Here is a 15,137-nt window from a genome sequence, read left to right as displayed (position 1 = left end):
CTTAGATAGGTATTGTTGTTTCAGAAAGTTAGCTTGGTTTAGTTGGCAAGGATTCCCCTTGGAACATTTGCCAAACAATTTTCAACTGGGGAACCTTGTTATTCTTGACATGCAAGGTAGCAAACTCAAAGAAGTTTGGAAGGGAACCAAGGTATGCCACAATTTTGTGAAGTTCCCTATATTTGCTTTTTAAAAAAAATCATGTATGTATTTTGTGAAAACTAATTTTTGACATCTCTTCCAGAATCTCCCAAAGTTGAAGGAGCTCAATCTTATTGGTTCTCGCTACCTACCCCGTACGCCGGAATTCTCAGGGCTTCCGAATCTTGAGAAATTGAATCTCAGTTATTGTATAAGTTTGATTGAAGTCCATGAAAGTATTTCTCTCTGCTCAAAACTTGAAGACCTAAACGTGGAGTGTTGCTCGAGACTTGAATCACTCCCAATGCTTCCATCAAGTTTGCGTCAGCTTGATGCATTTGACTGCTGGGAATTGAAAAGGTTACCAAATCTGTCAAACTTGGAGCACCTATCGATGCTACGTCTTGTGGAGTGTAAAGAGCTGATTGAAATTGAGGGTTTTGAGGGTTTGATGTCTGCAGAAGATATAGAAATATCGGAGTGTTACAATTTGAAAAGTTATGTCAGAAGGAGAATCTTTCAAGTTCGTCCACATTCTCTCTCTCTCTCTCTCTCATACCCCAAACTGGCAGTAGATTCAGTTAGGAGAATCTGGCCGATGTAGTAGATTATTGATCTGATTTTGCCCAGTATTGATCCAACAAGTCCCGATTCTACTATTTAAAATCTTATCATATATAACCGACTCTGGCTCCAGCTCTCCCAAAAAGAAAAGTTATTTCAATAATAAATATAATTTGGATCCTCTACTGCCGAGCTGCTCCATAGGACCCTACTACCAAGACATAGTAAAGTGGTAAATGACCACCTTACCTCCACTTAGAAGAGGTGCTCGGGCAGGGGTAAGATGGTCATTCCCCACCTTACTGTGTCTTGACATTAGGGTCCAACCGGATAGCTTGACAGTAGAGGATCAGATCCTAATAGATAATATGATTTGATTGGTTACATGGCATGCATGCAGGACCTATTTAAATACATTGGAAATCGTAACGTCTGTCACATCACTTTGGATGGGAATGAGGTTCCTTATTGGTATGATACTGGAAGCAAGTCGTCGTCAGGAAATGAGATTTCAGATAGGATTGTCTTTCAAAGAGTCGTTATCTTTTCAGGTTACTGATCAACTTCGGGAGATTCAAGGGTTGATTCTATACCTTTTTTATTCGTGTGAGGAAGGAGCAGGGATCGGCGTGACTACAGAAAGCGTTGCAGTTTTTAATGAACCAAATGATTTTAAATGGAGTTGCAGAAATATGGTTCGATGTGGTTCAGATACAAAAACGACTACTTCGGTGATAAAGAAACCCAATTGTGTTTGGAAATCAATTTCTGGAAATGGGGGCACTATTAAAGTTTCACTCGAGCAAGTGAATTCCTGCTTGAAGAAAATTGGTGTCCATTTCTTATATGCGTCATCACAGCATGATCAGAATGTTCATTTCGTCGAGGCATCCACACAACATGAGGTGTCCAAGGAAGAAAATTCTGGAGCATCCCTAAGAGAAATTTTTGAAGAATCCCCCAGGAATCAAGGTTTTGGATTCCTTCGACCATTTGGGAGATATTTTGCAATGTTCTTGATTCCTTTGATTGCTTTGAAGGTATTCGTAAGATCGGGATCAGGTGATGTACATTCTCTCTGAAATTTTTTCTTGTCTTGTTCTTTGTCCGGTATAGTGGTTCAGTTCCACTCATAGGAAGGTGGAAATGATGTTTTGACCTCCCTCGAGCAGTGTGTTTGGGAAGAGGGTTAGATTGTCATTTCTAGCCCCTATGAGTGGAACTGGACCAATGTACCGAACAGGGAACAGGAGACGATAATGATCCTATACATCTCTATCCATCTTAAACTCCTCATATCATGCATGTTGAATCATAACTCATGGCTTCCAAAATTTAGACACCCTCTAATAAGCCAAGGGCAAAGAAGAGAAGGACAAGCCATGTTAGGCTTTCGGATTTCTAACTTTTTTTCATTTAATTTGATGCACAATTGTGTGCGGCTCAGGTTTTAGGTATGGAAAGGAAGGTAGCAAACCAGAGGATGCGGAAGGTAAAGGTATTGTAGAAGGTGCAACAGCGACAAAAGCAACAGGGCTACATTGAGCATTAATATATTTCTATTTGACTGAAAATTAAGGCCTGATAGATGATCAACTAAATCAATTGAAGTTCAACACATGGAGCCATGGAGGATGACTTTCATTTTCTTTGACATTAAAAACCTTTTTCTATATATGCATTTCATCGTATTTTGGTTGTGCTTTTGGTGATCTTTTTTTCTTTTTTTTTTCTTTTTTTTTTTTTGTTTTTATTTATGAGGAAATGGATTACAAAGTTCTCTTTTATTAGATCTTTTCTTCAGATTGCCCAATAAACCTAAGAGAATAATTGCTTCCTGTGAAGAAAAATTACATCCTATTGTTACTAGTCTTTCTATAAATGCATTTCTTTTTACTCCCCCTCCCCCCCCCCCCCCCATCCTCGATTATGCCCGAAGGACAAGCCTCACCCTTGCATACTGAGTAATATCTCTCCTCTCTTCTAAAATCAAGAGATTCTACCATATTTTTTCCGTGAAACATCTTTATTAAGTGATGACATCATCTTAAATATATTCAATTAAATCCCAAAATATCCTTATGCTTGTGATATTCTAATAATACCTCCTAATAACAAGAGAGAAAATGAAAAAACGAAGGAAGTTCTCTTCTTCTTCCTTCGTTGAAACACTCCCGCGGAACCAGAGCTTATTAGTAGTAAGTGATCGGTCGCACTGACCCCTTCTCTCTTTTTCTCTTTTTAAACCATACAAATCAGGTAATGGTTCTTCTTCAAACTTCATCTTCCCTTTTTTTTCTTTTTCATCGATCACCTTCTCTTCCTTATCCTTCTTCTTCATCTCCTCTCACATCACACCTTACACTACTTCCAAATATCCGGGTATACCAGTTCCAGACATAATCTAGTAATGGCCATTACTCAAACCTTTCTGACTTTAAACACTCTTATCAAAACTTGGAAAAGATCTCTTCTTTTCTCTGCCAAGATCTCTTATCAGCAACTCCCCATGATTTCTTGAAAATGATGGAAGAAGACAATCAATCACCACCTTCTCCTCATCAAGGTCCTGTCTGTTCATCCCTTCAATAGCATCCCTCATCAATTGCTCATCGCGAAAAGTCATGGAGCGAAACCCTCTGGATATCCCAGTCTCACGATCGATGATGATCGTTTCCCATCTTTGGAACGATTCTTTGTTCTACTTTCCTTTTTTGGGCATCATTGGAATCACTGAGTGTTGGTATTGTAGGATTTTTAAATTACTGAAATCCTTGTTCTTGAGAACCATGAATGAGAAGGGGGTTTTTTTTTTTGGGGTCACCGGTTGTCTTGGCGGAGAGTTTTTTGAAATGATTCCAGCCTTCCGGATGCTATTAGGAGGATCATTGGCCAGAATCGGAGGTCTTCATCTGCATACTAGCAGATCTCAATAGCAAGTTCTCCTTTTGGTTTATTCTTGCAAAACCCTAGAAATAATGGAAGAAGTTTATTTAGCAGGAAGGGCAATTTGGTCACTATATGTTAAATTCTAACGTTTTTAATCATATGTTAACAAAGTGGGTTTACTTATCAATTATTTTGGAAAACAGGGGTGGTATGCAAAAATAGCATAAAATCACATGTAGATCTTTAATTAGGCCTTACCTCAGGGGAGGTATGTGTAAATTTTCCATTAAAAAATAGATAGTTTTCCTCCACCCATAGAGGTTCACCGTTCACCCACCATCCTAGGATTTTGGTATTTTCCAAAATACCCTCTCGATATCCATTTCTGCACTCTCCCGTCCTTTGACAAATGGGATCCCATTCACCGTGGGTAGAGGAAAACTTGATCCTAAAAAAATTTACCCAATAAAAAAAAATTATAGAACCCAATCGCGAACTACGCGTAGAATTAGCCAACGCCGCCCATCTTAGGTGTTGTACCAATAAGGTCAGTTTTGTTTATTAAATGGTTCTAAATTTAGGATCATGGATAATCCGATTTTAGTTTCAATTCTAATTCTAAGCATTGCTATAATGTCCCTCTACTTTGTACAATAATATATTGTTTTTTTCTATGACGCACAGTGATATTTATATATACCGAGACAATAAGAATATTTTGTTTCAAGTATCAATATTCTTCATGAATTATAATTGTTTATTAAATATATAGATTAAGAAGTTTTAATCTCAGAAAACTTGTTTCAAATCCATTAATAAATAATGATGGAAGGCAACTGAAGACTCAAGAGAGACACAGGATCTCCACTAATTCACTACTCAATCAAAAGGTCAAAAAGAAAATAGAAACTTTCAACCAAGAAAAAGGCAAATTTTTACGTACCTTTTCTAAGGTATCATGTAATTATAAAAACACCCCTAAGCTTTGAAAATTTTTATTTTCTGTGAGATTTTTAAAAGTTAACACATACCACAACTCTGTTAGTTTAGAACTAACAGTATTAAAATCAAGGGGGTAAAATGACAAAAATGCCCTTATAAGAAAAAAAAAAAATGTACAACTCATCTTCCCCAAATCGTTTAGGGTTTAAAAAAAGAAAGATGAATTACAGGTATCCTTCCTGGAATTTGATATGGTGAAGACTAGAAAAGGCTGATTCTCTATGGATGCAGGGAATCTTCATGTATGTGAGCCATAGTCCATCACATACAGCTTTCCCTCGGAACCCAAACCCATCCCCATAACGAAGGCCCTCTCTAACATTTTCATTTTCAAAGTGAATTCAGCAAATAGAAAACTTCACCAAGAATATTCCCCACAATTAATTTTGCCTACAAAAGAAAGAGTACGTATTTCTAGCTCTCATTTGTTGGTAACGAAAGACGAGAACTCACAATATCCCTACCACGGTTAAGAGAAGCTTTTTATACATAGAGGCAGCAACTGAAGAGTGCTCTTCTCATTGAAAGATCATGAGAGCATGGAGATGATAAAGGACATTCTGTAATCTTCTGAGATTATACCCAAAGCAGAAGAGTGGTGGTCCATGGCCTGGAATATCCACAGTTTTGTAGCTTGAAGCCTTCAATGCGGAAGAGCTCAGACTCCCAGTTTCTTCAAAGTAAAAACTTGAAAAAGATCGAAATTTTAATACCCTGATAGTGATGGTGACTATCCAAGGAACCCATCTACAATACGTTTTTATGTTTCAGTGATCCATTCAATAGCATGGGCCAGGGCATTTTCTGATTTCCCCTTCCAGCTTAAGCTGAAGTTGTAGCTTTCTCATTGCAGAAAAAACTCTGCTTTGACATTAAAGGAAGAGTTTCATTTCACTTACCTCCATTACTCAAAAGAATGCTTTCACAGAAGTGGAAAGAAACCAAACTGAATTTAATGAGTGTAAGGTAAAGTAGTGGCCCCATTAATTAGTGTCATTGTGCAATTAATATTCACATGTTCACTTCATTCCCCACCTTACCAAACCAGAGAAAATCATCGTTCAATCTGCTCTTGTGCTTTGTCCATGGCTGCCGAGATGACTTGCGGAGCTTCTTCTTCTTCCTCCCGTCAGTGGAAGTATGATGTTTTCTTGAGCTTTTGTGGTCAGGACACTCGCACCCACTTCATCGATTTCCTCTTTAACTGGTTGGACCGGGATGGGATTCGCACTTTTAGAGACGACAAAGAGCTAAACAGAGGAGAGGATATATCTTCAGAACTGATGGCAGCCATCGCAGATTCTAGGATTGCCATTATTGTCTTCTCTGAGAATTATGCTTCTTCCACCTGGTGCCTTCGTGAGCTGGCGAAGATCATGGAATGCAGAAAAGATGGCCGATTAGAAAACGTTCTCCCTGTTTTCTTCAAGGTGGATCCATCAGATGTCAGGCATCAGCGTAACACTTATGCAGAGGCATTTAAGAGACACGAAGAGAGTTTCAAGAATGACATGGAGAAGGTGGAGATGTGGAGGGCTGCTCTCAAAGAAGCTGCGGATTTGTCAGGGTGGGATCAAGAAAAGGTTGCAAATGGGTTAGTGGATCTTATTAATCAAATCCTTTCTTTCCTTACAGTGGCAGCCTTGTTCTTGATTTTGTAACTAAAGTTCCCCCCTTTGTATCAAATGGTCAGGCGTGAAGCAGAGCTTATAAAGGAAATTGGTGAAGAAGTGTTTACAATAGTGCAGCAGACATGCTTGGAAGTTGCAAAACATCCAATTGGGTTAGAATCCCACATTGAGCGTATAGGTTGTTTGCTAAATGATGACGAATCGGATGTTGTTCGCATCATAGGGATATATGGCCCTGGTGGAATAGGTAAGACAACTATAGCCAAGGCCATTTTTAATGAGAACTATAAAAAATTTGACGGTAGCAGCTTTCTTAAGGATGTTAGAAAGGATTCAAGGCAATCGAAGAATTTAGCTCTCTTACAAACACAGCTTCTCTATGATGTCTTGAAGAGAAAAGCCATAAGCATAGGCAATGATGACCAAGGAATCATGCTTATCAATGACCGCCTACGCGGTAAAAGAGTTCTTATTGTTCTCGATGACGTGGAAAAAACAGAACAATTCTATAAATTGGTTGGAAGGCTTGATTCATTTTGTTTGGGAAGTCGGATCATCCTAACAACTAGGGATGAAGGTTTGCTAAATAAGCTGGATGTGGATGAAAAATATAAGTATAGAGTCAAGCCAATGAATCGAAATGAATCCCTTCAACTTTTCTGTCACCATGCCTTTCAACAAAATCATCCTTTAGAAGGCTTTGAGGAGCTCTCCGATGTTGTAGTACATTATGCCAGGGGGCTTCCATTAGCTCTTAAGGTTTTGGGTTCTCTTCTATACAAAGAAAAACAAAATGAGTGGAAAAGTTTATTGAGGAAATTAAGTAAGATACCCAATGGTGAGATTTTAGAAATACTTGAAATAAGTTATAATGCATTAGATAAATTCGAACAGGACATATTCCTTGATATATCATGCTTTTTCATTGGAGAAGACAAAAATTTTGCAATTACAATTCTAGATGGTTGTGTATTGGATGGAGAAGCAGAAGCTGGAATTGAATGTCTCATAAAGAGCTCTCTGGTAACAATTGATAAATATAACAAGCTATGTATGCATAATCTGATTGAAGACATGGGAAGGGAAATTGTTCGCAGAGGGTCTGGTGATAATCTTGGAGGACGTAGTAGATTGTGGAACAGTGATGATGCTATCGATGTAATGAGAAACCTCACTGTACGTACTAGTAACTCAAATTAATCTCTTATCACAATATATGATGGTTATGAGTAAATAAACATGAAAATTGTTCTCTCTTAATATTGTTCCTTTTCTTATTAATTTAATTATCTCTTTTATCAGGGAACTGATGCAGTTCGAGGCCTTCGATTAAACTTGTTTCGACACAACGTGGAAGAGTTCGGACCGTTGACCACTGAAGGATTTTCAAAAATGCCTAATTTAAGATTTCTCGTAATTGTATTCGATGAAGGAAACTCTCTTAAGGTGCAGGAGCGACTTTGTCGTTTCAAAGGTTGGGATAGGGTTTGTTATTTCAAAAACTTAGATAGGGTTTGTTGTTTCAGAAAGTTAGTTTGGTTTAGTTGGCAAGAATTCCCCTTGGAATATATACCTAAAAATTTTCACCTAGGGAACCTTGTTATTCTTGACATGCAAGACAGCAACCTCAAAGAAGTTTGGAAGGGAACCAAGGTATGCCACAATTTGTTCAAGTTTCCTATATTTGCATTTTTTTAATCATATATGTATTTTGTGAAAACTAATTTTTGCCATCTCTTCCAGAATCTCCCAAAGTTGAAGGAGCTCAATCTTATTGGTTCTCGCTACCTAACCCATACGCCGGACTTCTCAGGGCTCCCAAATCTTGAAAAACTGAATCTCAAATATTGCATAAGTTTGGTTGAAGTCCATGAAAGTATTTTTCTCTGCTCAAGACTTGAAGACCTGAACGTGATGCGTTGCTGGAAACTCGAATCACTCCCAATGCTTCCATCAAGTTTGCGTCGTCTTGATGCATTAGGGTGTTGGGAGTTGAAAAGGTTACCAAATCTGTCAAACTTGAAGCACCTATCGATGCTATGTCTTGAAGAGGGTGAAAAGCTGACTGAAATTGAGGGCTTAGAGGGTTTGAAGTCTGTAGAATACATACAATTAGTGGCATGTTACAATTTGAAAAGTTATGTCAAAAACAAAATGTTTCAGGTTCGTCCATATTCTCTCTCTCTCTCTCAACGGGCTGCAATGCTTGGGCACGCAGCCTAACACCCCACCAGTGTGTTGGGCTGCATGTCCAAGCATTGCAGGTCGTCGGATGATGCGCTACACTTGTGCTACAAAAGAGCTCTATGCAATCCCATCCCCCACCCCAAAAAAAAATAAATTTTATTTCTATAAATAACACGATTTGATTGGTTTCATGGGCAGGACCTACATAATGAGCTTGGAAATCGTAATGTCTGTAACATCACTTTGGATGGGACTGAGGTTCTGGATTGGTTTGAGTATCAAAGTGAATTGTCTGATTCATTATCTTTTCGGGTTACTGATCAAATTCAAAACATGGAGAATCAAGGGTTGATTATATGTTTTGTTTATTCGCGCGAGGGAGAGAAATGTATTGGCTACGGTGAAAATAAAGTTGAAGTTCGTAATGAATCAAAAAATTTTACATGGAGCTGCTCAAATATAATTCGACGTGGTTCAGATACAAAAATGACAACTTGGGTGATTAAGATACCGAATTGTGTTTGGAGATCAAATGTTGATTATGGGGATACCATCAATGTTTCACTCAAGCAGGTGAGTACTGAATTGAAGAAAATTGGGTTCCATTTCTTCTATTCATCGTCACAGCGCGTATGAGAATGTCCATTTCCTCGATTATGATGCATCGACACAGCATGATCAAGGTATCCCAGGAAGGGGCTGGTTTGTTGAGCTTTTGATAGATTCTGTCTTTCCAGATCAGAATCTCTGTTCTGAGATCAGTTTTTATTCTTCATTTTCTGTCCATACGGAACCCTGTTTTCGTGCTTTATTTTCCTAGTTAGAAACTCTGTTCGAAACTCTGTTCTGAGATCAGTTGTGTGAACACCTTCCAATGATACCTTTTGTCGATATATATGAGCTGATAAAGATTGGCACATGGTTTTGAGAGTTTCTCATAATGGTTATATTGCTATTGCTGCCTTCAATGTGTGTTTACTGAAGTTGTTTTAGGTGATTTAAAGCATACCTTGTGTGAAAAGGAGATCGTTGACTGACGACAAGGAGAGCAAAGTGGATACATTGTTTATTTTGTTTCTAAATTTAATAATGTCACAGATTATAAGTTTACTCTGTGGATAAAGGTAGATATTAAGTTTCAAATGATCATTTGTATCAATTTGGATCCTCTACTGTTGAGCTGCCCGGTAGGACTGTGCTGCATAGACACGATGAGACGTGTAATGACAGTCTTACTTTTGCTCGAACACCTTACCCGAGTGGGGAAAAGACGATCATTTCTTCTTCCTACCGTAGACTTGTATTTCTGGTTTACCCTTTCTTATCATTACAAAGGCTTAAATCGTTGAAGTTATTTATGTTATATAATAAGGGAAAGAGAAAGACGCAACTTGGGGAGCTGAGATGGTGGATCTCTCCCACTTTGTATTTTCTTCTATCCATTACTGTTAAATTCCTCCACTATTGGGCTCTCGCTACTCTCTTCGGGCATTCTCATACAAGAATTTACCCTGTAACCTATACGAATTTCCAAAATTGTTTACTAATTTAATTTTCCTATTTCCAAGTATTAATTAGAGAAAGGGTGTATAGCAACGCTTTCTCTTAATACCCAGTAAAACAGAAACCTTCCTATTGGCCGGTGATTGCTATGAAGAGAGAAACTTTCAACATGACTGATTAGGGTTGAGGGAAACGAATTTACATTTTTAGTTTTTCTAAACAATTGACATGTCATTCTATGGGGGTAAGAAATGTATGGTTACAATTTTGTTTGAAACAGATGCACCAAAATAAAAAATCAAAAAGTAAAACCAAAAGTTAAGAAAGATGCTTGATGCAATCGATGACATTAGTTAGAATGTGAGAGATTGTTTTTATTCCTTGAAGGGTTGTTTTTATTCCTTGAAGGATGATCAGGTAAAGACAACAATGTCGATGACTATAATTTTTTTATTTTTAATTGTAAATGGTAAGGCCGTCTTTTCCATCTTGCTGTGCATAGGGTACACGATAGTATCGGACAGACGGAAGTAAAGGATCCGGATCCGAAAAATTTCATCCCATGTGAAAGAACGAAAAATAACCCCATTGGTGGAAGAACTCCTCTTTAATGGTTGGTGAAGAAAAAATATCTACAAATTAAAGATGACTTGACTAAAGAAGACTGTAGACACCTTGACTAAAGAGAGCAAATGAAAGTAAAATGCACCCATTTGTGAAAGAATTCCTCTTTGCCATTTGTGAGATAAAAATACCTAATCCCTTGGTGGTTAGGTTAGTAACATCACCTTTATTCGGTGAGTTATTATTTATTTCTTTCACAAGTCTTGATGATTTGGGAACCTAATCCGAAATTTTTACTTATAATTGGAGTGGAATCTAAAGCACCCCCACAAAAAAAAAAATACAACAAAATTGCCTGCCATAATAAATTATTAAAAAGTCATTTGAGATGGCATTAAAATATAAACTATATTGTCTTTAAATGCTCTATTAGGACAAGGAGAAGGTGATTTGAATCGAAGTATATATATATATATATATATATATATATTTTTAAGAGTAAACAAAATTGGAACTAGGTGCTCTCTCTCTCTCTCTCTCTCTCTCTCTCTTACTTCTTTTACCAATCAATAAATAATCTTATATCATTTAACTTTACAGGTAGACCATACCGATCGGTGTCCTCTGTATACAGTTTTGGTCCAGGTATGAGTTCGGACATGTTCATATTTTTAATTACTTCATAACTGCAAGACGCCACTAACGTTTTTTCCATGGGAATATATATATCCAGATTCGAATTATTTATTTATTATGGGAATTTAAATAAAGGACTTAATATAAAATTTATTTATTTACATTTTTATAAAGGACTTATTGACTTTGGAACCTACAAGGAAATTGATTACTTGAATTTTGGTGTGGAAGCAAACATTAAGCTGCTGTGATTGAACTGTTTCTCATTCTATAAAAATGGGGAGCTGGGCAATCAGTCTCTAATCTGTTTTCCTCTCTCTCATATCATTCATTTTATCTTGTGCTTAATTTGTCCATGGTTGCCGAGATGACTTGCGGAGGTTCTTCTTCTTCTTCTTCCTCCCGTCAGTGGAAGTATGATGTATTTTTGAGTTTTTGCGGTGGGGACACTCGCACCAACTTCATCGATTTCCTCTTTAACTGGTTGGACAGGGATGGGATTCGCACCTTTAAAGATGACAAAGAGCTAAACAGAGGAGAGGATATCTCTTCAGAACTAATGGAAACCATCCAAGGTTCTAGGATTGCAATTATCGACTTCTCTGAGAATTATGCTTCTTCCACCTGGTGCCTTGATGAGCTGGTGAAGATCCTCAATTGCCATAAAACAAAACAAACAGAAAAGGTTCTTCCTGTTTTCTACAAGTTGGATCCATCTGATGTCAGAAAACAGAGTAACACTTATGTAGAGGCATTTATGAAACACGAAGAACGTTTCAAGGTTGAGATCAACAAGGTGGAGACAGGGAGGTCTGCTCTCACAGAAGCTGCGAATTTGTCAGGATGGGATCAAAGAAATGTTGCAAGTGGGTAAGTGGATCTTATTAATCAAATCCTTTCATTTCTTCCGTTTAATACTTTCTTAATTATTTGGCTAGAATATATATCCGCCAAGTCAGCTCTCAATTAATGTAGATACAACCTCCCATATTGGTAAACCTTAACTAAGCATTCATCATAGTACCCAGCCTTCTTGATTTGGTAATTAAAGTTTTATTGTACGTTTTTTTTCTTTTTTCCCCGTTGTTTGTATCAAATGGTTGGTCAGGCATGAGGCGGAGCTTATAAAGCAAATCGGTGAAGAAGTATTGACAATAGTGAAGCCCACATGCTTGGAAGTTGCAGACCATCCAATTGGGTTAGAGTCCCACATTAACCGAATAGGTTGTTTGCTAAATGATGGCGAATCGGATGTTGTTCGCATCATAGGGATATATGGCCTTGGTGGAATAGGTAAGACAACTATAGCGAAGGCCCTTTTTAACGAAATGTTAAGAAATTTTGAAGGTAGCTGCTTTCTTGCTAATGTTAGAGAGGTTTCAAACGAGCATAAAGGTTTAGTTCTTTTACAAAACCAGCTTATCTCTGATATCTCGAAGAGAAAAGACATGGACATAAACCATGAGGACAATGGAATCAATATTATCAAAAGATGTCTATCCTGTAAAAGAGTTCTGATTGTTCTTGATGATGTGGAAGAAATGAATTAATTCTATAAATTGGTTGGAGGGGATGATTGTTTGGGTCCAGGAAGTCAAATCATCCTAACCACTAGAAATGAATATTTGCTAGATAGCCTAGATGTGGATGAAAAACATAAATATAGAGTTGAGACAATGAATCGAAATGAATCCCTTCAACTTTTCAGTCTCCATGCCTTTTGTCAAAATCATCCATTACAAGACTATCGGCAGCTCTCAAATGATGTAATAGATTATGCAGGGGGCCTTCCATTAGCTCTTGTGATTTTGGGTTCTCTTCTATACAAAAGAAGTAAAGTTATGTGGGAAAGGGAATTGAAGAATTTAAAAAAGATACCCAATGGCCGGATTTTCGATATACTTAAAATAAGCTGTAAGGCATTACATGAGGATGACCAGACTATATTCCTTGATATATCATGCCTTTTCATTGGATACAAGAAAGAGTTTATAACTAAAGTTTCAAATGCTTTTGGTCTGGGTGGAGAAGCTGGAATTGAACTTCTCGAAGAGAGGTCTTTGGTAACAATTGATGAAGACAACAGGTTATGTATGCATGATCTCATTCGAGACATGGGAAAGGAAATTGTTCGCCAACAGTCTCCTAGGAAGCGTGGAGGTCGTAGTAGATTGTGGGATAACGACAATGTCATTGATGTATTGATAAACCTCAATGTAAGTATCAGTATCACGAGTTAATCTCTTATCACAATACATTGTCCTTTTTGCATTTTCCTTTACTTACTAATTTCCCTCTTTTATCAGGGAACTGATGCAGTGGAAGTCCTTCAATTAGACTTTAATCTATATAATGTGGAAGAGTCCAGCATGTTGAACATTTTAGGATTTTTTAAAATGCCTAATCTAAGAATGCTCAATGTTTTGCCTTCCATGCATATAGCTGATAGTGGAAGAGTCCGGCATGTTGAACATTTTAGGATTTTTTAAAATGCCTAATCTAAGAATGCTCAATGTTTTGCCTTCCATGCATATAGCTGATAGTCCTACAATCCTCATTGATACAAACTGGAAACATTCTTTTCAGGAGGGGTATTTTTGTTTCGAAAAGTTAGTTTGTCTTTTTTGGGTCGAATTTCCCCTCGAATTTATACCAAATTATTTTCATCTGGGGAAGCTGGTTATTCTTAAGATGCCAATGAGCAAACTCAAAGAAGCTTGGAAGGGAACCAAGGTTTGCCACAGTTTTTTTGAGTTTTTCTATATTTGTTTCAGTTTTTATCATATGTAATTGTGGAAACTAATTTTTTCCCTTTCTTCTAGCATCTCACAAAGTTGAAGGAACTAAATCTCGAGAGTTCTCACCAGCTAACCCGTACACCGGACTTTTCAGGGCTACCGAATCTTGAGAAACTGATTCTCGGTGGTTGTGTACGTTTGGTTGAAGTTCATGAGAGTATTGATTGTCGTACGAAACTTGTAGAGTTGATTCTATGTTGTTGCAGCAATCTCAGTAATCTTCCGAGCGGTATAAGTAAATTGGCATCGCTTGAAACACTTGATATTTCTCATTCCTCAAAATTGAAAAAATTGCCAAAGGGAATCGGGAACTTGAAAAGTTTAACAATGCTTAATGTGAGTCACACGGCCATAGAAGAACTACCTTCTTCTTTGGGACTTTTAAAGAACCTCGCCACTTTCAGTTATTCTTTGGAATTACATCCGACGGGTCGAGTTTCAGTTCCTATTTATGGTTGCAGCTCCTTAAAACAGTTAAATCTGTCCTCCAACCTTACAAGTTATGAAATAATGTCCAGGTCCAATCTTACAGATTATGATATACCTGATGATTTTTGGATGTTATACTCTTAGGTGTCATTGGATCTATCTGGGAGCTACATTGAGAAACTTCCATCTAGCATTGGCCAGCTTTCACAACTCCAAACTCTGAACTTGAGGAATTGCCTGAGACTCGAATCACTCCCTATGTTTCCATCAAGTTTGCGTTCTCTTTGTGCATATGGTTGCATAGAGTTGAAAAGGTTACCAAATATGTCAAACTTGGAACACCTAACGAGTCTAAGACTTGAAGAGGGTGAAAATCTGATTGAAATTGAGGGCTTAGAGGGTTTGAAGTCTGCAACAACTATAAAACTACATGGGTGCGTCGGTTTGAAAAGTTCTGTCAAGAACAGAATCTTTCAGGTTCGTCCTCTCTCTCTCTCTCTCTCTCTCTCTCTCTCTCTCTTATATATATATATAACTGGTATTGGAATTGAATTGGCCAATTGGATCTAAATTGAGTTGATTTAGAAAAAGTTATTTCTATAAATAACATGATTTGATTTTGTTCCATGGACACAGGACATATCTAAAGACTTTCAAAATCATAAGGTCTGTAACATCGAATTTGATTGGAAAGAGGTTCCCAAATGGTTTGGCTATCAAAGTGAAAGGAGTTAGTCATATTCATTTTCTGGTGAGGTTAACCAACTTAGTAACATGGAGATTCAAGGGTTGA

General features: G+C 37.5%; 2 protein-coding genes across 6 annotated transcripts; both read left to right on the top strand.

The window, feature by feature from the left end:
- Positions 1-34: 34 nt before the first annotated feature.
- LOC122639242 (disease resistance protein RPV1-like) lies at positions 35-14,854 on the top strand (the record flags this gene model as incomplete). The annotated part of the gene is made up of 3 exons (XM_043832062.1): positions 35-151; positions 13,940-14,356; positions 14,489-14,854. Coding segments are annotated over exons 1-3 (825 nt in total), but the record flags the coding sequence as incomplete, so codon positions are not given.
- On the top strand, positions 5,651-12,838 carry LOC122638546 (toll/interleukin-1 receptor-like protein). Of its 5 annotated transcripts, none has more exons than XM_043831389.1 (3): positions 5,651-6,190; positions 6,290-6,474; positions 12,411-12,838. In XM_043831389.1, exons 1-3 carry the CDS (start codon positions 5,682-5,684, stop codon positions 12,665-12,667), a joined length of 951 nt encoding a protein of 316 aa, XP_043687324.1. In that variant the 5' UTR covers positions 5,651-5,681; the 3' UTR covers positions 12,668-12,838. The 5 variants fall into 5 exon arrangements, with proteins under 5 accessions (XP_043687324.1, XP_043687323.1, XP_043687325.1 ...); XM_043831388.1 differs by having other exon boundaries at positions 6,290-6,528; positions 12,465-12,838; XM_043831390.1 differs by lacking the exon at positions 12,411-12,838 and adding an exon at positions 6,600-6,792.
- Positions 14,855-15,137: the final 283 nt, after the last annotated feature.

The sequence above is a fragment of the Telopea speciosissima genome, chromosome 9, assembly GCF_018873765.1.
Source record: "Telopea speciosissima isolate NSW1024214 ecotype Mountain lineage chromosome 9, Tspe_v1, whole genome shotgun sequence".
In the NCBI taxonomy this organism is placed as follows: domain Eukaryota; kingdom Viridiplantae; phylum Streptophyta; class Magnoliopsida; order Proteales; family Proteaceae; genus Telopea; species Telopea speciosissima.
The sequence above is the reverse complement of the archived record's forward strand: the minus strand, read 5'-3'. Positions and strand labels throughout refer to the sequence as shown.

What these genes read in the sequence shown, in the direction of transcription:
- LOC122638546 (XM_043831386.1), top strand. Translation starts at nt 11,473, where the DNA reads ATGGTTGCCGAGATGACTTGCGGAGGTTCTTCTTCTTCTTCTTCCTCC. An exon ending in CAAAGAAATGTTGCAAGTGG is followed by an intron (nt 11,988 to 12,225) that starts GTAAGTGGATCT and finishes ATGGTTGGTCAG; the next exon opens with GCATGAGGCGGAGCTTATAA.